The sequence below is a fragment of the Scomber japonicus genome, chromosome 20 (assembly GCF_027409825.1).
Source record: "Scomber japonicus isolate fScoJap1 chromosome 20, fScoJap1.pri, whole genome shotgun sequence".
In the NCBI taxonomy this organism is placed as follows: Eukaryota; Metazoa; Chordata; class Actinopteri; order Scombriformes; family Scombridae; genus Scomber; species Scomber japonicus.
The window spans coordinates 25,914,584-25,940,033 of NC_070597.1; the positions used below are offsets into that span (position 1 = coordinate 25,914,584).

Sequence of the window (25,450 nt, forward strand, 5' to 3'; positions counted from 1 at the left end):
CAACAATTGTAATAACTGGAATGTGGCTTGTTCTCACATTACCTTATTATTATCATCTCTTATATAATCACTATAACTTGCCCACACACACCTGAGTTGTGTCCTTCACAGAGCAGCTGGAGGAAGCGGAAAAGGTCACAGGTGAACTCATCATCCTGCATGACCTTCTCACCTGGCCGGAGAGAAGAAACACACACATCCACACACACACACATACATGCACACACAGACACACACATACACACACACACACACACACATACACAGACAGACACATGCAGACACACATATGCACAAGCACATACATAGGTATGCACAAACATACACACGAGAACACGGGCATGTGCAAACACACACACATTCATATAAACAGACACACATACACATAAAGAAAGTCAGAGAACAGTGAGGACAAAAGCAGACAACAAAGAGGAAAGGGATAGACAGACAAGAAGATGGAGAGTGAAGAAGTATTAAAAAGAGATGGTGCTAACGTGAGGAAATCCCCAGTGTTATATTTTAGTCACAGAAAGGTGTATGGTCATAATACAACCTTCTTAAACACACTCAAGATAAAACAAAAACACACACGCACACACACTGTTGGATGAGCAGTGGGCAGCCACAGCACTTGGTGGTGGACTGAAGTGGACTGGTCTTTAAACTGCAGCATTTTATAGTCAGGACTGGGCTAAGTCTTTTTTCATGTTATCTTACAGCTGTTGTATAGAGTTTGAGAGAAAATATATCAGTTGATGCTGTCAAATTTCAAACACATTGGGGAAGTTGAGGACATCTTTCTCTGACTGTGCTAAAATGCTGCTTTGAACCATGGAAATGCAAAAAGGAAAAGAGGGTCAGAGAAAAGGAAGATGAGATACCACACAATAACTTAATACAATAATATCAACATAAACAGTACATCAATACAACATGACAACAAACTGGACTGGGCTGAGGGAGAGAAATCTGTAGGTCAAAAACAAGACTGAAAGTGCAGTTTTCTTTGTTCTCTCCACTACATGTGAAACTATAGATCAGTCCCACCAAGATGTCACTGTTTTCATTTAATTTGTCATGACCCAAAATGACTGTTTGCATCACGTTTACTCCCAGACTGTTGATGAGTTCCACTTGTGTAATGGAAGAAAAGTGTAATAAACTGGGTTTTATTGTATAATAAATTGTAGTAAAGATAAATGATGATGTAGTTCTGATGACATTATCAGTCCAAGACTTATAGCACACACTTGAACAGGTAGCAGCTGAGTACGAAGCAATCCAGAAGAGTGTCAGTACAGTATTGAGGTGGTATGACACTCTCAGCCTCTCTGCTAAACCTTGAATATATAAGATATCCTGAGCAATTTGGTTGTAAGCCTCTGCAAGGTCCCAAAAGTATAAGTTTAGGTGGCCAAGAGCTAGTCACCTGTTCCAATCAATCAATCAATCAATCAATCAATCAATAAATCAATCAATCGTTACTAATATAGTAACAAATCACAACAAAAGTCAACTCAAGGCACTTTGAACATAGAGCAGGTCTAGACTGTACGCTAGACTCAACATCCCATGTTCCAAAACAAAGATAGAGTCTACATTGCTCCTTCTAAATGTGAGGTTTGACAACACTGCACTGAGTCTGTTTTCCAGCACCTTGGAATTGACTTAGCCAGGGATACAAGACAACAAGATACCAGGATAGTTGGAGTACAACATCCATCTCAACATGATATTGTAGCAGTGTGTCAACCAAGACAGCCTATCGAGAGCCTTCAAAATTTCAGGGTGAATTCTGTGTTGCCATACCACTGCAGTTAGCTCAGTGACCTCACTTACTCCGTGTCCTCCAACCTTGCCTACCTTTACACGATCAGGATTTTTGGGGCCGATCACCGATCAGTGAGTTTAAATAAACCGATCACCGATCCGATCACATCTTCTTTGTCCACGCTCCGTTTCTTAAACTCGGCATGCTCCTCCTCGTGTTCCCTATCCAGGTACATTTATGGTGTTGAAACATTTTGCAGATGCTTCCCCACAAGGTTCTTTAGTGTTGCACAGGTTGCAAATAGCTTGTGTTTTATCTGTTTGTTATGTTTTGTCTGCCCACAACACCCACGTTTGTTTAAATCCGACAGCTAATGATTCAATATTCAAAAAACTTTATTGTCCGTCACATTGTGACAGGGCTCTTAACTAACTGTCAGATTCAAACAAACATGTCGGTGGTGTGGAACTTCTTCAGAGTAAATGCGACAGATAAAACACAAGCCATCTGCAATCAATGCAACAGGAGCATCTGCAAAAAGTTTCAACATGACGGCATTGATCAGATCGGCCAATTAAGACATTACAGCCGATCTCACAAATTGCATAAAATGCAAAATATCGGCCGATCCGATATAGCCGTTTAGATCGGCGTAAAGCCTACTCTACATAGATTGTTGGTCATTGGTCAGGTTGAGTCAGTGAAACCACAGTCAAGGTTAGCAGTTCACCTCCCCTGGAACATTCCCTGTTTCCCCTTCCTCACTTATCTGATGCCAGAACCTGTTTGGAGGTCAACCCATGGTCCTCCACATCAGTTTATGTTTGCATGGCCTCAAAAGCCACAGTCCACTGGTAAATGTAAGTGGTTCGTGAGGATTCCTGTAGTTGTCGGTAGCTTTAGGTTGAGAATCTAATATTTATATGTAAAGTGGAGGATTTATGAAACAACAAGTGGTTGAATTTGAATGAATTCATGTGATGCTTATACATACATTCCTGGGTGGACTGATAGATGGAGTAGGTAAAACTTCTAGAAATTAGACTTTAACAACCCCAAACTTGACAGTTACCTACACTATAGCAAGGGTGAGCTCTTTTTAAAAATATAACGATTCAGTCAATGCCATCTTTCTAACTGAAACAGATATCTAATGTTTTGGAATGGCACACAATTTGTTTCTAAAGCACTTTCAGTCTTATTCTCAACACAATGATAAACCAGATGAGGGGAATATATATTTTTCACAACTGAAATAAAATGATGGGACCATATTAATTTTATATCCTTAATATCTCAATAAGTGCATCTCTGTGTTAATGGGCTGTAACAATTGACAAGCTGAGGATGTGATCTGAGAACACACACAACTTCCTCTGGTCTACTAAAGTTTTCAATGCTTTATATAGTTAAACTACAACTACAAATAAATCACAAATAAAAAAATACAATACTGAATTGAAAATAAGTCAAAACATAAAATCATAAAAAAAGGAACAGGTTAGTCAAATGAAGAGTTTTTTCACATAAGTAAAACAATCATGAAGGACAAATACACTGACTACAGAACACAGCTCAGCCAGTAAACAGAGAGAAGAAGATAAGAGGAAGGCAGAGGAAGAAGGAAGGAGACCAAGGATCTGAGTTCACCCTCCTCCACTCGCAGAGCAGAACGGCCAAAAACAGCCACTTTAAACTCCAAAGTGCAACACTTACAGAGAAAACAAGGAGAGGTGGACCAAACAGGACAGATGAAAAAGAGATGAGAAACCAGCAGGGCTGCAAATATTTCGAGTTTTGACCTTGTTTTTTTGTGATTAATCTATACATTAAATACCTTTATCTTTAAATCAATTATAATATCACTTTAGTTTGAACTAATACAGTATGTCCTAATATTATTGTCTTTATACATGAACCTTCAGCATGCTGACACTTTGTGAAACTGTGAATAAAATGTGTTATCTTTACACAGTTTAAACCTAATAAAAGGCAACTTATTAACTTGAATTAGCTGCTAGTTTATGCTTTGTAACTAGCCACCATTTAGGGTCATTTAACCCTGTAACGCAGAGTGAATCATATTTGATACATGAGTTTTAGAGAGCTCTACATCATAAGTGTGATATTTTTTTCCCCTGAAAACCCCTGATCTATACGATCGGATACATGTAGTGCACACATAAACCACCAGGGGGCAGAACACATGCACCAGGGGACCTTTAACTTGAGGCATGGATATTTTTTGCCAATTTTGAAAATGTTAAGGTGAGAAAAACATTGAAATAGTTAGTGATATTTCAATAGGAATAGTTACTGGATTGATGCAATGTTGAATAACTAAATATTTTGTAGCTTATGTTATGGTCAATTCTTGTTGAAAATGTGATCAGATTAGATACAACAGGTATATAATGTAATTTATCTGTAAATCTGTCAACTGTCATTTTATTGCATTTTATGTTGTGGCTGATATGAGCTCCATGCAGGAGCTTTAAGGGCTTAAACATGTTCTGTTCTGTATGTGTTACTGTTTGTTTGAAATAAAAACTAAACATTTAGTAGGTGGTGATATGAGCTTTATGCAGGACCTATGAAGGTTTAAATGTGCAACGTGTTATTTATTTATTAACTTTTTAAATTATTTGTCAGAAGGTCCAATAAGCACTCCAAAGCTACACCTATTTGCTTATTACTTATTTTATCAACCGTTGGCTCTGTTTTGTATTGCTAAAGTTGTAATATTTTAGTTATGGCTTTGGTCCATATATCACTGACTTAAAGGATAATTACCGTTTTTTACAACCTGGACCTTATTTCTAGCATAAAATACGATCATTTACTCACCCAGACAACTTTGGTGTCATTTGGAGTCGTTCGGACAAAATTAGCTCCAGTGGAGCGCCACGTATATCCGTTAAAAGCGAGTACACGGGGCACCGAAGCGCAGCCTCTATATAACACATTATCTGCCGCCAAACTACAGTAGTTCAATATTCTGTTATGATACATTAGTGCTATTCCCCTCCGAGCCTGTGGTGGCATGTTATCAACATCCGGGATCTGTAGGTTGACCTACTAACCTCTGATCTGGATCAATGATAAACCGGGCTGTGGTAGAGACTTGAAATGACATCATCCAGATCAGTGGTTAGTAGGTCAATGGTCGTATTTTATGCTAGAAATCAGGTCCAGGTTGTAAAAAACTATAATTATCCTTTAAGTAAAACACATTTTTTGAGTGTAGAAAAGCATATATAAAAGTATATACAATATTGATTAAATTGGCCTGTGTGCTGTTTGTTGCTGGGCAGGTAATGTAGTGAAAACAACTGTTTACTGCTGCTGGAAACAAGGCTGATGAGAGTCATGAGACTGACGTAAAACAGTAAAGCTGTGAGGAAATGATTCTCTGTGGGTTTCACATTCAATTTGATGAATATTAATTAGTGCAGCTTTTTGATGTTTATTGCAGCCCTAACAGAGTGAATCATAGAGACTGAGAACACAGAGGGGATTGTACACTTCACAACAGATAACAACCAGCACAATAACCATCTCAATTACTGAGACACAACAACCAGCTGACTTTAGGTTGACTACATGACATAGAGGGTGGGGGGTCAAGGATGAGGGCGGGGGGGGGGGGGGGGGGGGGCAGTAAATACTCATATTAGTAATATTTAGAATGTGCCAGATGCTGTACAAATCCTGAGAAGGAGGCATACTTAGTTTTAGATGGCAGGCTGTGGCATTATAGCTACACTCATACTACTTCTGCCTGGATGTGTGTGATTTTAGGATTTCACTGTTAACATCTTATATTCCAAAAAACAAGTAATCAGAAATATCATCCGTTTAGAGAATGACATGACACATTTTCCATGAAAATTCAAAAGTGGATGTTAAAAGAAGAGCAGCTACAAAAACCAAGCAGACACAGTGAGTTATAACTGGCCTACCAAAAAGATTAGAATGGTGAGGGGAAGGCAGAGAAGTAGCTACAAGCACAGAGCAGGTTAAGGACGAGGGGGAGGGGGGGTGGGCGTTTGAAGGTCTACACTCAGGACCTGGACAGAACTGACACAACAACTAACCAACTGTAGTGAAAGAGAGAAAGAGAGAGAGAGAGAGAGAGAGAGAGAGAGAGTGAGAGAGAGAGAGAGAGAGAGAGAGAGAGAGAGAGAGAGAGAGAGAGAGAGAGAGACCCACCAACACACAAGAAAATGGCAGAAGGCATAATTACCACGCTCATGAGTGATGACTGAGGAAGGGAAGAAAAGTGCAGTAAACCAAAATGAGGAAAGGAAAGGAAAAACGGGGAGAAAGAAAGAGAGAAAGAAAGTAAGAAACAAAGAAAGAAACAAAGAAAAAAGATTACATATAGGGAAAAGAGTTGCAAAATTCTGAATTTTGATGTTTGAACAACGTGAAAAAAAAGTGTTGACAGAAAACCTGCAGAGCTGAGTAAAGCTTAAACCCTTTGAGAAGAAAATACAAAAACACACAAGATCGTATGCTTATTTATAATCCACAGTGACCCTGTTTGTTAAAAAGCTGGTTAGAAAAAAAGCTTCAAATTTACAAGATAATAATGAGGTAATTATGGTAGAAAAGTCATTCATTATTATCAGCTGTGTTAGTACCATGACTTAGTGTCAGAACAGGTGCAGTAATGTGTACTGTAAGTGTAATGTGTATGTGTGATTTACACGGATATAAAAAAATAACTACAATGGGATATAATGCAGTTCAGCACAACACATTCCAAACATGTTTAATTGACTTAAGTCAATTGAACATTTCTAAGTGATTATTTTGAATAAAGAGCAAAGGAAGCATTTTAAAAATCTACAAATTGAACCTCAGCTCAATTTGTGAGATGTCATGTTTTATCACAGAGGTTACATGTGCATATGCTGGTTATCATCTGGTTTTTGGAATATGCAAGTTGTGCATGTGAACACCATATCCCAGTTTTTAGAAACCTTGATATGCTATGGAGTATTACCATAGAAACCAGGATGTTCTGGCCTGTGAACACCTTATCCAGGTTTATGATCATTCTCTGTAATGCTCATAGATGACACACAGTTAGTAAGTTATGTTACTAAGTAGTTGGTCAATAAAACCAAATGATGTAATGATGAATAACATGTGAAAATGAAAGGAAAGACTGATTTAATTAATGCACATCATAAATTGCATTTTCAGACAGCCACAAATCCAACTGCACTGCAACAGCTGATGTATAGAAATATGTGAGATGTTGAGAAATCAAGACACAACTGCAAGCAGATGATCTTGAGTGATATGAATAACCTGGTTTCTAATGATTCAGAATGAGATTCAATGATGAGATTTAAAAGGATACAGTAATAATATGCATGTCAAAGTAGTCAGTGTGACTCAGTATGACACATGCAGTTCTGACTTCTTTGAATTATTTACTGAGATTATAATGCATATCTCTAATTATACAATAGTTACTAGTTCAGGAAGTGAAAAATATTGTATAATGACCTCTGTGGCTCTGGACCCACTTAAAGGTGCAGTGCGTAGAATTTAGGGGCATCAAGAGGAACAGATTTGGCAGAAATAGAATATAATATGCATAGTATGTTTTAATTAGTTTATAATCACCTGAAAATAAAATGAGTTGTGTTTTTATTAGTTTAGAATGAGCCACCATAAGCTTCTCCTATATGCTAGACAGGGGGGGAGGGTGAGGGGGTGGGGGATTCATTTGGTTGAAATCCGCAACCTTACCGCTAGATACCACTAAATCTTACAGACTGGTCCTTTAAGATTGAAAGATTGAAAAGTGTGAGTTTGAAAGATGTCAGATTCCCAGGCAGGGAGAAGCTCATGAAAATAAAGATCCAAAATAAAGGTGTTAGTGTCTTTCAAACTGATACACATGACTCAGTACATGCAAATATACATTTAGGTACCACGTCTGTTTGTGAATCCTGGAAATAAAGAATTAAAGTACAACCATTATGTGAGGTGAAACACGAGTAGAAAATGAAGTCAGGACAGTTATATAACTATTACTGTATATATAGTTTGTTATGACCAGAAACAAGTTAATAAATTCCAAGTTATTACTACACCTATTATGACATGATAACATATATACATATTTACCCATATGTACAATAATTACCTCAAAATTACCTAATAAATGTATCAATGTAATCACTGCATCTGAAAGCTTAGAACTATAGAAAATGTTTTAAAACAGTTTGTCTACATAAAGGTTACTGATGTGAATTTGTAAGAATATAAGTAAGGATGAAAAACTATAATATACAAACAACAGAACAGAACAATTATAAGCACAGACACTTGTACATAATGAAATCAAACATGATAATGCATGTGAATGACAGGTTATTCTTCATTAATACTTGACTCAATTCTCAAGTGTTGGCAGGATAAATGAGACAAAGCCAAAATAAGGAATGATGATAAAAATAACCTCAATGTATAAAGAATAACACTAATAATGACACTAAAGTGTATAATATTGAATTTGATGAAAAAGGTTTTGCCCTTCAGCTGTTTTAGTATGAACATTTTAGCATGCAACTGAATCCTTTGGTTTTTCATGAGGAGATTTAAAGACAGTGAAATGAAAATGAAAAAAAATCTAATCCTCTGTCTCAGTGTTAATTATTCATTTATTTCTTGACACATGCTCCAATAAAATCTCATCAAAATTTGATAACTATCATATAAAACCACATTTAAAGGTAGAGTCAGTGATTCAGGAGAAAGACTTTTGCATTCATCTTTTGTCAAATCCAGTGAATATTTCTTCAAGTTCCACTAGCCATTTATACTGTGTGTGCTAAAAAACATCTGGCTCTGTAAATTGGGAACGAAACACAGTGGCTCAGAGCTAGCTCCACAACATTACTCCAGCCAATCAGCAACAGGGAGCATTCTTTCTCGTGCATAGAACAGGAGGAAGTCATCACAGCAGCTGCAATGGTAGGAGAGGGCTCACGAACTTGAGAGAGAAGAAAAGCTTCCAATTTATTAAATGTATCAGTGTACACTGAATCTGAGAGAGTCCTATAGAGACTCCCTGTGTTATTTTGTGCTCCCAGTCTGTTTCTGTGGTATTGAGTGAAGTGAAATCTGAGCTGATTAGGCCAGTCTAATTTGGTGTGGTTCTGCAGGATGTTCACCATCTGTTTTTCTTCTTCTCTTGCTTTCATTCTCTGCACTTGGCCCATCACCATAATCAAACCACTTGAAACAATGTCATTATTTTAGCTTCTAAATTATTTCCTTGCACAAAATGAAACATACTATGTAAATGAAATGTCTAATATTCTTTCAACCACATATTTCACATACATCAGATGAACTGCCTGACATGAATTATTAACTTAATAATAACTGTTATGAAATACTATTATTTCCATCAAATAAAGTCACAACAACCATATCATTAAGTGCTTCTGTGGACAGAGATGCTGGACAGAGACGAGTGAGGCTGTTCTGTTCACATGAGACCACCCCCCCCCCCCCCCCCCCCTGATGGTGCTACTGTGTGAGGGGAACAGAAGTGACTCTACAGCTGAGGCATTGCTCTGACATCCACCATATATTTCTATTTCTGTCATTGCCTTGACAATGCACCTCCATTAATGTGAGAGAGTATGAAGGGAAGGGTGTATTTGTTCAAATATCAGGAATCTTTCTCAGAATGACTGACTCTACCTTTAACCGTTAGTTGGTTGTGAGCTAGCATTTGATAATTTCACCACTACAAGGCTACTGTTTGTCAATTTTGAATTTCCCCTAAGTGGATCAATAAAGTTTACCCTTACTTTAACTTCCTTTTAGTGATCCAATCACATCTGTCAGATTTCATTTTAAGCACTCTAACAACTGAAGCCCTTTCATGTAGTTTGACTGGGAAATAAGCCCAGTGGTTAAATATAAAGATGCTCTTTTATTTCTGTTTCACTTTAATTCACTTAGAATTTCATCTGCAGCTGATGAAGAAAAGGTTTTCATCTGTATACTATAAGCATTGAGTAAATATCCAGGTTAGGCCTGGCCCTGTTACAAAGCTACTTCATCTTTTTAGTTACATGTTATAGACATGTTCAGTAAACTCTCCTTTTTACTGCTATTACCAAGTAGGGGTAGGGGTGTGACGATACACTCAGCTCACGAGACGAGACGAGACACGACATTGGGTTCACGAGATCGAGACCAGATTTTAACTTTATTTTTAAGAAAACTAATGAGGAAATAAAAGACTGTTCTTTTATTTGAAATTCACAAAATGGAAATTGAATTGAAATGTTTTAACTAATCATCTTGTAATGAATCACTTTAGTTCTACTTTCTAAATATATAATTATCATATGCAGTATGCAGCACTGTAAAAGGTTTCTCCATATAGATATTTTATAGATGGATCATTTTGGTATTTATGGAAATAACAACCATAAATACAAAAGTTAGATACAATCACAAATACTAAAAAGTAAATTATAAAGAGTAGAAACAAGTAGTACAACATATAAATGGTGTTATAATCTGTTAGTGTGACTCATTTTACTTCTTGCATCATTAGGCTTCCATAGCTGATAGATTCCTCCGCTCCTCCTACTTCAGGCTTTCAGTGTAGAGACCTGAGGTCAACCTAACCCTGCTCCTCAGTCTCAGTGTAGAGACCTGAGGTCAACCTAACCCTGCTCCTCAGTCTCAGTGTAGAGACCTGAGGGTAACCTAACCCTGCTCCTCAGTCTCAGTGTAGAGACCTGAGGTCAACCTAACCCTGCTCCTCAGTCTCAGTGTAGAGACCTGAGGTCAACCTAACCCTGCTCCTCAGTCTCAGTGTAGAGACCTGAGGTCAGCCTAACCCTACTCCTCATCTCATACTTCTGACTGAGATCTTCTCAACAGGTAGAAGCTGCAACAAGCTCAATGATCCACACGTGACATTATAAACAGAAGACATAACGAGCGAATGAGCGATAGAAAACCGATCGTCTTTTTTTTTGGTGCGGCCCTTAATTATAGCTTTGCGAGACAAAATTCACTTCGACGAGAAATATGGTGGCACGAGATCTCGTCACACCCCTATTAATAAGTCAATAATATTGTTTAAAAGGTTAAACATAGTGAGGCTTACCTGATCCCTCCTCTGTCACCATCCCCAGTCCTTCTGCTTTGTTCTGCCTCTCAAATGCATTTAGATCCAAAACACTGAAACAAATCATTTACTGTATTACTGTAGGTCAAATCACATTTAGTCAATCTGTTTTTTTTGTGTTTATTTATTTTTTAATGAAGAAATAAACACTTGCTCTGGTTGGTCTTGGAGTGAGACTCTCAGAAAGCACCCACCCTCACAACCCATAAAACAACCCAGCAGCTGTAGGTGTATAGGGACACTCCACACAAATATAGGTCCGTTTACTCTGATGATGTCATGAGGCTTATCTCAGCTCGGACAATAATCAGAAAGCCTGTTTTTCAAAGACGGGGCATGTTTGAGCTTTTTAAGACGTAAACATCAACCTGGAAGCGAGAGTCAAATCAAATAAAGTTGAATGTTGCCTTATGGGAAATGTTAGGCTCCAGTGTTGGTGGAACCTCTCCTATAAGAATGAAAATACCACTGCCTCTGTTGCTTCAGCTTCAATCATTCATTTTTAATCTGTCTCTTGTGAGTCCTCAGACATTATTAAAGTAGTAGAGCACTTCTTTAATACTGAGACAAGGAACATTCATACCTGCATGACTGCATCAGACCAGCCAGACTCTGAAAGAAGCCCACATCCTTCTTGTCTTTTAGATAATCCAGCATTTTCTATCAAAGACACAGAGAAAGACCAGTAGGTGGTTTTCTGTATATATTGATTATAGTTCAAGTGCTTTGACACAAGTGCATAACCACAACAGGGGGTGGACAGTCTCAACAAACACTATACACGTCAAAGGAACAGTGGATTTGGATCATTGCACATACAGTATGTGGTGTGATACAGGTATTCATGTTGTTGTGTCTAATTGAACTAATCAGAGTGTAGATACATGTGGCATGAATGTAACCTGGTACAAAAAAACTGCATTGTCAAAATGATGTGTATAATGTAATATATAGCCTAGCCAATACAAAAACAAACAGTAACAATAATAAAATAACACAACTGAACATATAGATTAGACAGAAGTGTGTATTTTCAGGATAAAGTGCAGGTAGTGATACCTGCTGGACAGTAGAGTTTCCTCCATTGAGAATAGCAATGCCCAGCTTCAGAGTAGAGGCCACCATGGGACCCATCTCACCTGGTAAATACAAACCATATTGGACATTTATATATTGCTGAATTATTTACACACACTGTACTGCTGTATCAATTTGAATTTAACCTTATCTTATCTAAATTCTGCTTTCTCATCACTGTTCCAATCCCTTAAATATTCCTCAGAGGAGATGAGGAACAAGGAGGCAGTCAGAGTATTTATTGATTGGTCAGCTGATTTGACAGAACAGTAAAAGCAGAGTCCAGGCTGTTGTGGAAACAGCTTTACTATTGTATGATTAAAATACTGTAGATTAGATTAAAGAAACTACCTGAGGGAAGAGAAATGACAGCACCAACAGTGGCTCTCAAGTTATTTATATTACATATGTAGAATCTAAACATAAATGAATTGGGCTACATGACTCTTGTATCTTTGCTCATTTTTTCTTCACAAGCCAAAAGTCTTTTCCTCTTCTTTTCTTCTTTTCCATTCAAAGTGATTCCTGGTTCACGTGGTGGGGAAATACAGCCATATAGTCACAGTTATTATTATTATTATTAGACCTATAATGTCATCCTGTGCTATTTAGACTGTACTTATTTAGAATATTTATGGCTGTTTTTATTGCTTCTCTACATCCTCTCTATTTCCTTTCAGTAATAAACTGATTTTAATTGTCTAATGTGTTTCTATCAGCCACATTCTGTGACGCCGTGATGCCACAATACATTTATAATTAGTATTGGATCAGCAGTAATCAGACGACAGGTGTTTTTCTTTCAAGCTTTTACTGCTGCTTAATTATTTCTCCACGTTTGGCAGCTGAGATGCTGTGTGTGTGTGTCTAATTGCTGTCTCTGCAAAATGACACAGTGAGGCAGGAAGTCTCATTTAGTCTCACATCTCTCTGTCTGGCATCATCACTGGGGGAAGCTAAGATGTGAGAGACCATGTTAATCAAAGGTGGGAAGCACCTAAAATCAACACTCTACGCACTTTATATAAAACCTGTCATCACAAGGCTTAAATATCCAAGAGAAAACACTGAGGACTTGAACCTACCTTTGCTAGCACTGATGGTTTGAAGCACCATCTCAGCAGCTCCACGATCATGCAGTCTAGCCTGCTGATACAACAGCTTCTGCTTCTCCATCTCCTTCTCCTGTTTATTTACACACAGGCAGCAGCATGTCAGTCTATAGTTAACATATATACTGTTGATAAGACACACACACACACACACACACACACACACACACACACACACACACAGTGACTGATCACCTACTTCAAAACTCTTCACTTCCTCTCCATCTTCATCCTCTTCATCGTGGCAACTCTGAGGAAAGGAGGAGTGATTAAAAAAAAGGCTAAAAGATTTCAAAGGTATACATTTTTATTAATATCATCATTCCTATATGATAAAAAGGTTTTTAGTCTTGGTGCAGATACCTTAGCCATGATGCCAGCATAGGCCATGTACAGATTATCTTCATCCAGTTTACTGCAACACAAAATGTACACTATTAAAAATGATCATAATGTGATTATTTAAATCTGCATTACGTGTTATTTTTATTGGTTTTCAGTGTTGCCCCTCTCTTTACTTTATACTGTAGTATATTGGTAGGACAGTACCCTTTGACATCCACATTTAATACTACCTTACTTTGAAGTAATATATATCATCAATAATATCATTGAAATTGTGGCAGAAGTTAGCATTTCTTATCTTGTATGATTGTATGAGAGTAGAACCCACCACTTCTCTGTGAGGGCCGTTCTACTGAACAGCTGAATGAGCTGATGCAGTGGATCGATGTGTTTCACCCCCTCCTCTTCCTCAGATGGCTCCTGTTCACCTGGTTTCTGAAAGAAGCACACATTCACTATTTGATAAGCTGCACTGAAAAGTCTTTTTTAATAGAAATGTACTCTCATTTTCAGCTTTAGAACATATTTTTTCTTTAAAGTGGTAGAAATTCTTCCATTGGATCAGTAATTCCATGTATTTAGCATTTATGTTTGAATGAACTTACAGCCAGATCTTCTATGAGTTTATCTTCAAAGTAATGTTCCTCTGCTTCAATCCAGGACTTCTCATAGCCCTGCAGGAACAAGTTGACAGCCCGGTGCCTAGTATGGGGAAGATAAAGTATTGACTTAATAATAATATTACATGCATATTTTTATATTGTACAGTACATACACATATACTGTACCTTTGCATTAGTGTGTGTGTGTGTGTGTGTGTGTGTGTGTACAGAACTTACCTGGGTAAGTTGTAGAGTGGGGCCATCCTGAAACAAGCCACCACTGCTCTCTTCCTCTGCTTGGACAGCAGTTTGTGCCACACAGCCTTCTTACTGCGCTGAGGATGTTCAACCTGAAGACACAAACTAAACTCAGCACAGAAGCCTTTCACAGCTGATTAATCTAATCCTCTGGAGGCCAAAACACCTACTCCTGTCTGTGTTATCCATGTGTAACACAGTATCTGTATTTTTGAAAAAGTGCAGGACAAAACTACATAGCACATCAGTCCAAATATGAATATACAAGACAAGAAAATGTCTGTAATCATCCCACAAACAACACACACACACCTGATCTAGATGGAAAAGGACATGAGCGATGTCCAGGACTCTCTCTACAGTCTTCTCTGGGTCAGAGGTGTCCTCACAGTGATTAGGGAGGTCTCTGTACAGAGCCATCTGCCACCGAATAGCTGGGTCCTCTAGCTGTAGAACAAACACACTTTAATGTCTAGTGCTTCAACAACTCTTCTAGCACATCTCTGAGCATGCAGGTCAAATATTTTCAAGTATTTGTCGTTCTTAAGTAGACTAAGAACCACTAGTTAGAGCTGTTCCATTTAAGACTGTCTACTTCAAAACATGAATCTTTGTCAAGTTTTATTGACAAACTGAAAATTCTCTAGTAATTCTCTGTGTTGGACTCAGTCATGCTGAGTTTATCCCAAATATTTGCTTTTCTAGTGTATTTAGAAAAAAAACAAAAAACAAAAGAGGATAGGCCTTTTAATATCAAATGTGGCTATAGAGTGGGGTTGTTAGTTTTTAATATTGTCAAAAATGATGCTGCTCTTTGTTTGTTTGTAACCTTTTCAATAACAACACCATCCTACTGAAAGGTAACTAAAGACTTATAATACCTGGTTCATCACCACTCACAGGTATTCTTACCTTCCCCTGTAAGTGCAGATTGTTCTTGATGACCTCTCGAACTTCATCCTCTGTATCTTTCTGTTGATAAAGTAAATGCACTGTTCATTAAGACAAGGTAACCCTTCACACTGCAGGATACCAGTAATTACACAGTAAAAACTAACTTCTTTTTTTGTCATGTTTGCACATGATGATGACTTTTTCACAAATAATGATGTAGAGCGGTAAAGTGTCTCACACCACAGCCTTTTCTATAACACACTAGATGATGAGTATTACTCTTCCTACCTGGTTGAAGCGGTTCTTGGCCAGTGCGATGAGCTCCTGTTCTCCAGGAGCACACATGTTGAGTCCAACAGGCAGCAGACGCTTCAGAGTGGCAACAATCAGACTGGTCTGCATGGAGTATCGATCTCCCTTCCTCTTCATCTTCTTCCTCTCCTGGTCTGAAACTATTCCCTGAAGTGAAGACAAGAAATGCACACACACAATTTTTAACAATGCAGTTTTCATTCAAATCTTAACCTTGCTGTTGTGAATATTATATACAAATTTGCTCTGTTTTTATTGGTTACATGTTTTAGCTGTATCATTTTACTATGTACATTTCTGCAAAAAATACCAATTGAGCATGGTGTTATTCTTACTGTTTGATTTTGAATTTACACAAAAAACATATTTATACACACAACCCCCCCCCCCCCCCCCCACACACACACACACACACACACACACAAATTCTTTAACCCCCCTTCTATCCATGTCTCTGTACCTTGGACATTTTACACTTGGTGTCAGTGATGAGGAAAGACATGTTGTTGATTTCATTCTGGACCACAAAGTTCTGTTCTTCTCTCTTGAAGTTCTGCAGACAGATATGACATTATCAGTCTTACACTGTCTGATGATCTACGTGTTTCACACTGTTTGTAAGATAAAGGTCATATTATAAAACACTTTGGTTTAATTCTGATAGGTAGCTTATTCAGTTGATTCATTCCACCTTACAGAGATACAGTCCTCTCCAGGTAAATATTACCAGTGCAGTACAGCACGCATGGTATCAGTAGAGATCATGAGTCCATTCACTGGAAGGAGGACTCAACTATATAAACCAGGAAACCAACACAGTGATGCTGAAAGGATCAGCACTACTAGCTGTTCAGTCACATGTATTCATCTTTTTATACTGGTTGTAATACATTCTACTCTGATCAATTACAGTCTGTGTGAAAGTATACATATTATCATGAATTAAGGAAAAGTGGAAAATACTTTTATTGTGAAGGTCCTAAAAGGGATGTATGATATCAGGCTGTACATTGTTATTATAATAACAATAATAATAATAATAATAATAATAATAATAATAATAATAATGATAATAAATCTTATTTAAAGGCACCTTTCTTGGCACTCAAGGACACCGTACAGAGTTACAGAAGTTTAAAAACACATTAAAAAGAAGCAACAATACAAATAAAAGAAAAAAATAATAAAACAAAAATGATATTGTAGTTGAACATTACGGTCTACAGTTGTTGACTAATCAAAAAAAGCAGATATGCATAAATATGCTCCCATGTGAGCTTTTTTAATGAGCAACAACTTTCTTGTCTTACATGAGATTTGGCCCAGAAGATGAAAACTTCAGCAACCATTCGGAACAGCTCCTCAGCCTCTGGGTTGGACTCTTTCAACCATCTGGCCCTGTTAATATATCACAGTAACATGTATACTATTAAACCTGCTCACACTTAATGAGTATTACATCATATTTGTTATTAAAAGTATAAAAGTAAAGCACTGTACCTGTTGTAGTCTACGAAGCGTATGAGGAGAGGGTAGAAGGCGTACAGGTCTCTGACTAGTATGGTGAACTGGTCCATGATGAGAAGCTCCGTCTCTGACATCTCACCCCTCCCCTCCGCTTTGCTGTGCTCCTCATCCATCAAAACTACTGCTGCTTTCTAAAGCATTACATCAAGTATAGTAAGACAATGATCAGTATTATATAATATATAAAAGCTGCTATTGGATTTAAGGGGACAAATAATTATACCAAAGTAGAGTGACTAATTCAAAAAATGTAAAAACTATATAAGTTAAACTGTTGTATGAAAATGAGTTTAAATGAGTGATTTCTTATGCTGCTGTGGTACAAATGAGTGTGTTTTTTAGCAGGCCTATTGTTACAACAACATGATGTTATGAGTTTGTGAAGGTTGGGGGGGGGGGGGTATAGGAGTCTACTGGTGACTACCACAGCTATGATGACAAATTGGCAGTTTATTAAAAGGCAGTATGTCATGCTCCATTTAGCCTGAGGCTGTGGGAACATGACTGAAATATTTGGAGTTCATACAAAAAAACTAATCTTACAGACTCACTTTTTTGAGTTTCTCCATCAGAGGCAGGAAATGGGTCTTGAGCAGCTGGGCCTTTGCCTTGCTGATGATTGGCTGCGAGAAGACTTTGGAGGAGGGACAGAGATGGTGACTGACAGGAATTTATTGACCAGTGTAGTATCATTTAGCTTCATGCAGTGGTTAGTTTGATGCAGTGATAAAGTGTGTGTGTGTGTGTGTGTGTGTGTGTGTGGGTGTGTGTGTCTATGTGTGTGTGTGTACGTGCATGTGTTTTCACACACACACACACACACACCCACACACACATACACATACACATTTAAGAAAGACAACTTTAAGACTTTTAACCATACTTTTAAATCTCCTAGGATCATATTTTAAACATTTTAACAAATTACAATAAAGATAAATCAACAAAAAACCTTCTTAAATGTAAGTTATCTTGTTCAGTGTGTTTTTGTAATTCATAGCTAATTATAGCTCTGGTTCTACTGTCTCAGAGCACTGATGTCATGTACATATTCTGTACATATAATATATAATGATATCATATATAATATAAAGTTTAGTCTAGTCAAGTTAGTTTAGTGCACTTCAAATTGGGAGAGACCTTAAAAAGAGACAGAAATGAAAGGACATAGGACATAAATACATACATGCAGTTTGGGGTCTTATTTACCAGCCAGTCTTTTCATCCAGGCCCCCTCATCTATACCCAGGTTGTTGTAGATGATCTTCAGGATGTTTCCCAGCAGAGTGTTCATATGTTCAGAGGTCACAGATGTGCAGCAGCTGTCAGCTCTCTCTGGGTTGCTCTCTGGTCCGTGTTCCCACCAGTGAGACATGTAGCTGCACAACATGGGCAACACCACCTGTAGGAGAAGCAAAAATACATAGTGAAGGCTGATACAAAGCATTCTACAGCTTCTCATTAACAGTTTGGCAGTGAGCCCACACATACTAATATTAGATAGTCACTGTTTGGGTTGAATCAGCAGAGGCATGGCATCTCAAGCTTTGGTTAAGAGACATTTGTACTATTAATATAACAGAAACAAGGTCCAAGTCATTATTTGAAAAAAGAAGAAAGTAAGTAAGTAAGTCGGAAGGAAGGAAGTCGGAAGAAAGTCGGAAAGGTAGTCGGAAAGAAAGAAAGAAAGAAAGAAAGACAGAAAGAAAGAAAGAAAGATCTTTCTTTCTTTCCTACCTCCATCACATGGGGCATCTGAGTGTATCTCATGCCAGACTCTGCCAGCTCCATGATCTCCTCCAGAGACTTCTCTAAGTTTGGGATCAGAGAACAAACCTCCCCAACCTGACCTGGAAGCCCTAGAGCTGCACACACACACACAGACCACACAGACCACACAGACCACACAGACCACACACACACACACACACACACACACACACACACACAGACAGACCACACAGACCACACACACACACACACACACACACACACACACACACACACACAGACAGACCACACAGACCACACAGACCACACACACACACACACCACACACACACACACACACACACACACACACACACACACACACACACACACACACACACACAGAGAGAGAATGAATATAAAGTTTAATGATAGAAAGGTTTCTGGTATTAATGCTGACATGTCTCTGTGGACAACTTTTTGCAAATTAGTGCTGCATAAAAAAACTTTGATATGGGAGAGATAGACAGAAAGACAGGTGAATGAAATCAGAAGAATGAATAACTTGATGACTTATTTAAATAATTAAACTGTACCACAACTGACTCACATGGCAGCTGTATGTGGTTTTACATAGAAATCAATGAGTGCAGGTGTGTGCTGCCCTCAATATGTACATTTATATGCAACTATTCAACATTAGCAATAATGTATAGGAAAACACTGCCTGAAATGTTTACAGTGAAAACCTTTGAAAACCCCTTGGTAATGGTTTGTATAATGGTAACATCAGTAACAGTATAGTAACAGTAGTGTGGTGCCAGCATGCTCTTATGCCTTTCACCACTTGTACTACCTTTCCTCACATCTGTGCAGCGCCCCCTGGGGACTCATGTGATTCAAAACCTCAATAGATCCTTGATTTTATACTTATACACTTATAAATCCTGGATAAAGACCCACTTGGTCTGAGTCCTACATGTAGAGAATTCATTAATTTATATCTGTTACTACCCATTTCTTTTAGTTTAACTTGTTTAGTTATATTTTAAATTTCTTTGGTCAACATCTGTTGATGTTTTCAAAAGTGTCCTATACAGAATATGACTTGACTACTTAGTTAAGATTAGGAAATCTTTGTTAATGATAAAAAGAAACTTTAACATTTGGTAGGAAGCAGTGGTCTGTTGCTTCCTGTCCATCTACTGGTTCACAGTAGTGTAATGCTTGCTCTCACTATGATGAATGGAGTGAACATGAGGTTTAAATAGTGAAATGGAAGTCACCTTCATCAGTACCTGTCCTGTCTTTAGATCCTTTGCTGTTATAGATGGAGAAGCTGTTGAACTTGTTGATTTGAGGCTCCAGGAAGGCAACAGGGAAGGCTGCAGCGAAAGCAGCTAAACACTGTCCTAATGCTGGACGCTGTCTGGAGAGAGGACACAGTTAAACAGTTTAGTAAGACTAGTCAATTTCAAATGATCTTATAAAGAATATTGGGTGGATCAGGATTTTTTTTTAATTCCAAAGAACTTTTACAATTTACACAGAAAAAGAAAATGTTGCCACAGTAGTTTGTTGTTTCTGTGGTTTTATCAATCTTATCTTACTCCTATTAAAATGCTCATACCATCAGTGTTCTCTGAAAATCTAAATGCTTTGCATAGTACATGACATGTGGAAGCACCTTTACTACATCTGCACTGTGGCTCATACTGTACCTCTCTACATAGATGCTTTTGTTGGTTCCCAGTAAGTAGAGGCTGTTGAGGATTCTGTAGCAGGAAACCTGGACATCATCCACTGGAGAGAGAGAGAGAGAGAGAGAGAGAGAGAGAGAGAGAGAGAGAGAGAGAGAGAGAGAGAGAGGTAATTATAATTATAGGAAAAGCTTACTGACCATTCCTATTTCAGCCAAATCTGAATTTCATATGAATTAAATATCTAATTAATCATTATGTAAATTATGTAAGGTTTGTGATTTTTTTAAAAAGCATGAAGAATGATGTAACTTTGATAACAGTGCAATGATCTATTGAAAATATATTACATTTAAATGTTATTACATATTACAATATGTACAATACTTCATATTGATTTAAATGTTATGATAAGAGTTAACGAATGTTTCTATGGTCTATGCAGTGATATTTCAAAAATCCTCCAAGTGTTTAACTTTGACTCTATAAACCTGATAGACAATTATATCTTGTATTATCTGGTCACATAATTATATAAATAATCAAGAATTCAAGAAGACATTTGAGAAATCAGTAGAATGTTTCCCTTTTCACCTCTGATGCCTCAATTACAGAAAAACAGCACAAAAGAAACTGAATCTCATTGTCATTACGTACATATGAGATCTTCTCCAAATATGTTTTGTCCGATGTGTTCGAACAGGGAGGAGAGGACAGGCAGCAGGGCGAAGGTGGTGTAGTTGATGATCTGAGTGACTCCTCTAGGCTGCTCTCTGCTGTGAGTGAACTGGCCCAGCTTCAGGTTCTCCTGAGTCTTCTCCAGATCTTCTGCTGCACTGTCAAAGAATGACCTCAGTGCTGCCTTCACTGACTCCAGACCAGTCTTCATCACCGTCCTGATGTATGGAGGAAGAGTTACATATCGCAGTGTTAACTTTGCAAGAGAGTCATTTAAACGTGAGAACTCGAGGCATTTCAGAATAAGAGACTGAAGACAGAATAAACTTCTTTCAAAGCAGGAAGCTCAAGCTACACCAAATATATCTAAAAAATATCAACATTAAATATTAACTGTGGCTTTTAACTTCCCAAAATATTTAAAATCACAATTATATTGCAAAACGTTGTAACACATTAGTTGATATATAGGATATTTTTGTCTAATTGCTTCTAATTAATAGGAACCCCATATATAACTACATACATCAAAATAAATACACAGTGAAATTCTACTACATTATGTTTTCTTTCATGTTTCTTTGTTTACAGTTGCATATTGTATTCATGTATATCAGTCACTGTAAAACAAGCTCTGCAAGTCAATATGTATGACCCAACAACTAAATCTATGTTTCATTAGTCTGTACACCACTAAGAAACAGCTCCTAAATAACTCAAAAATTCATCTTTTATTCATCTTTATGTGTAAATGCATCACTATACACTATATTTCATATCATACTTCCAGGTCTACTGTAAGCTATAACCTTTTTAGATCTTCTTCTTAGATCTTTAGTATGAAGACAGACAGACTGCAGCTAGATAGACTTGGCACTCACATCCAGTTTATCACAATTACAGCTGTCCAGTCTGTCCTGTTTTGATCTCCTGTCTGTTACATTCCAAGCAGTGGTCAAATAGTCCATTTCTGTCATTATCTGTAGTCTCTTCTAATTCATGTAGTTGTTTACACTGGCAGTATTGATGACTCAGCATTCAACCACATTACCTGTGACCCAAAGTGTTTGGACAGCCTGTCTAAATAGTTTCCAACACTGTCTGAGGTCATTTAGTCCTTCAGGCTTTCAGTGTAATGCCCTTGTTTGACCAGGCGTGGCTGCGTTGCTCTACAGCTGTCTTTTAAAGTCAGTGGCACTGCTACTACACTCATTCTGGTAGCTTAAGCTAAATATACCTGATGTCTTTTTAAAACATCAACTTCCTTAGTTATTACTATTACACCACCTTCTGGTATATGTGAATGTTACACATAGAAAAGGCAGGAGGGTACCCAAACAAGCACAAAGATAAGAAAAGTTAAGTCTTATGACACAAAGCTGTTACACAAAGCAGATTTAGCTTATAACAGTCAGACTTATGAGTAGCTTGAAACCATTTTTGTCCTGACATTCTTTGGCTGAAGATTCTTCTGTCCTTGCTTGCATCATAACAGGTTTTCTGCCATTTTTAGTTATTATACACATTTACACGTCTGTATTTTTAACCTGGGGCTGTATTTTTTCCTCATTCTCTACTTGATATGTCATTATGAAATCCATCCATACATGTTGGAAACCTGAGCTGAAACCTGAGTGGATGTCCCATCCAACACGTGGACAAACCGTAGCCACATTTAGTCATGCAGCAAAATCAAGGTTTTGTCTACAAAGCTTACCCAACTCCCAACTGACTCCACACACTGCATGGCTCATGCATCTAAATGATGTTGTGTTGACTCATTACAAAACTCAAACTCAAAGTGCTCAGGATGCATAAACAGTTGCTTATGATGTGAAATACAAAAATAAAAAAGGAAAACGTTTCATATTAAAACTGAGCAGATTTCAATTATTTCATTTTCCCTCTCACTCTGTCCCTTGTGTGTGTGTGTGTGTGTGTGTGTGTGTGTGTGTGTGTGTGTGTGTGTGTGTGGTTTCTAGTTTCCTCCTCCTGTGTATGTGAATGGCTTGATGTGAGCCTCCCCTGTGTGCGTGTGCCTGTCTCCAGGTCTCCATGGTGAAGGAGGTCACTGTGTTCAGGTTTCATCTATTTTTGGTAACACCTGGCATCTATAATTGTGTCATCCTTGTTTTTCCATGCTGTTATTCTGTAATTGTGTTTTCTTGGTCTATTCTGTACACACAGCATCTACTAAAACATCAATATCTGTATATGTACACACATCTATTGCATGTCAGTCAGATTTGGGTTTCCTGAGGTTTCCTCTTTTTTTCCTCATTAAAAGGGATTTCTTTTTTTTCGAGAGTTTTTTGTAGTTTGTGATATATTCAAATAAAAATGGACCTGACTTGAAATATTAAAATATATAAAAACATATAAAATATGGCCAAACAAAAAAAAAACATGCTTTAAACTCCACAGATTTCAACACTTGACACAAGTGAGGTGCAAATATTACATTTGGTTATAGTCAATGGTTCCTTCCAGGTTTGGAATCTACCATGCATTTACTGTATATGTATGCAGTCATGTTTATTTATGATTGTCCACTACGTTATTTCTTCATTTCTTCTTTAGTTGTACAATTCAGTTCATGTTTCTCCATAGTAGCCTGATAACACTATCAGTATTCATCAATTGCACAATATGTGTATTATGTGTCCATCAATACTGGCTTAGACAAAGATTTTTTAAAGACTCTATAAAGTGAATTCAGACATTTTCTTCTAAACACATTAAATAGGTTATAAATGTATTTCTAAAACATGTGTAAAAAGAATTTCAACCATTTAGATTTGAATTGTGGAGCTAGGCTTCACAAACTGTGTTTCAACATTTCTGTGTTCAGGATTTAGTGGGAGGGTCTGAAAATCACAGACGCGTTACCCACCCCTGCTGCTGTAGCGGTATAAATACATTCAGCACACACTACTACTACTACAGTCTACAGTTAGCCAGTTAACTGAGTTAGCCGCCGAGCTAGCTGCCGAGCTACTGAGCTGAGCTAGCCGCTGAGTTAGCAGCCGAGCTAGCAGCCGAGTTAGCAGTTGAGTTAGCAACAGAAAGCTCTCAGACGTAGTGTCCATGTTTCGGGTAGAGGTGGTGACTTTGATTGACAGGTGACACTTGGTAGGGGGCGGGGTTTCAGCGAACACGACGGGCACGCCCACAGCGTTTGGGAGCAGAGAAAGAGACTGAGTTTTACACAACTTTGAAGCCTAATTTCATTTATTTGGTGATTTATTTAATCATTCAAATTTGGCAGGGTGGTTAACAACACACTTTTCTGTGGTATGTCAAACTCAGAACACATATTTATTCTTACTTTACACTGACTAAATGTAATCCAGTATAAACCTGGTGTTAGGACCAGGTTGCACACACACAGAGTACATCCCAGCTCATCTCTTTCCTTACCTAGCATCCAGGCTTTGTCCCAGTATCTGCAGACAGTTGACTATGGATGTGGCATTGTTACCTGGAAAGCAGAGAGAGTGATAAACAGAAAACTCTGTACCTTGTGAAAAGAGTTTGGGGGTCAGATCCAGGGATGTAAAGAGTCAAAGCACACTGCAACAAAAAAAAACCCAACCACATCTACCCATTCAAATCTATCAGAAGTAACTGTCTGGGGAGAATATCTGAAGAATCACACCCTTCATGTTTGTGCTTTAGTTAACACAACAGCAGAGCATCATATTCAAAGAAAATAGATGTTCCTTGAAAAATAAAAGTCTGGAAAAATCATATTCAAATTGGGCATATTACAAGCTGTCTCCAATAAAGTTGATAGTTGCCAAAATGTATCAGGTTTAGTTTGCAGAAATGAACATCTTTTTACTTTGAGAACAGTTACATGGTGGAATGCTCTTGGCATTTGGACATCAAATAAAAAGTTGCATCACACACCACACAACACACACACAGAGCTCCTGAGCAAAGGATGAGTAAACACCTACAATACCATGCACGCATGCACACACACCCATGCACACACACAGGATGTTCTTAGGCCTTGTCATGTTCATCCTCTCCCTCTCTCCTCTAAATCCCATACAAACACTTTTTATTGTTACATCACAAACTGTAGCAAACACTTGTATATCCATAGATGTGAAAAGGATAACGTTTTTTAATAATATGAAAGATAGCAGGAGCCAAACATCTGTTCATTGCACAAATGGGGGTAACGTGTCATGTGATTTCAACAGTCTATATGTAGTTTTATAACATGTGTCATGTGTTTGAGAAGCCTCTTTTACAGTTTTTATGTA

At 37.8% G+C, this 25,450-nt stretch overlaps 1 protein-coding gene across 1 annotated transcript in view; it reads right to left on the reverse strand.

Moving 5' to 3' along the window:
- ryr2a (ryanodine receptor 2a (cardiac)) overlaps positions 1-25,450 on the reverse strand; it is a 175,685-nt gene that overhangs the window by 47,253 nt on the left and 102,982 nt on the right. The window contains exons 70-93 of the mRNA XM_053341138.1: positions 24,594-24,654; positions 21,153-21,391; positions 20,517-20,598; positions 20,094-20,224; positions 18,823-18,950; positions 18,295-18,487; positions 17,637-17,719; positions 17,059-17,216; positions 16,869-16,956; positions 16,019-16,111; positions 15,535-15,705; positions 15,265-15,324; positions 14,665-14,799; positions 14,332-14,444; positions 14,098-14,194; positions 13,821-13,927; positions 13,511-13,562; positions 13,347-13,397; positions 13,121-13,220; positions 12,018-12,097; positions 11,542-11,618; positions 10,938-11,011; positions 6,018-6,035; positions 92-172 (exon numbers count right to left, since the gene is read on the reverse strand). Of these exons, the coding sequence (XP_053197113.1) occupies positions 92-172; positions 6,018-6,035; positions 10,938-11,011; positions 11,542-11,618; positions 12,018-12,097; positions 13,121-13,220; positions 13,347-13,397; positions 13,511-13,562; positions 13,821-13,927; positions 14,098-14,194; positions 14,332-14,444; positions 14,665-14,799; positions 15,265-15,324; positions 15,535-15,705; positions 16,019-16,111; positions 16,869-16,956; positions 17,059-17,216; positions 17,637-17,719; positions 18,295-18,487; positions 18,823-18,950; positions 20,094-20,224; positions 20,517-20,598; positions 21,153-21,391; positions 24,594-24,654 (2,472 nt within the window). The remainder of the gene's footprint in view (positions 1-91; positions 173-6,017; positions 6,036-10,937; positions 11,012-11,541; positions 11,619-12,017; positions 12,098-13,120; positions 13,221-13,346; positions 13,398-13,510; positions 13,563-13,820; positions 13,928-14,097; positions 14,195-14,331; positions 14,445-14,664; positions 14,800-15,264; positions 15,325-15,534; positions 15,706-16,018; positions 16,112-16,868; positions 16,957-17,058; positions 17,217-17,636; positions 17,720-18,294; positions 18,488-18,822; positions 18,951-20,093; positions 20,225-20,516; positions 20,599-21,152; positions 21,392-24,593; positions 24,655-25,450) is intronic.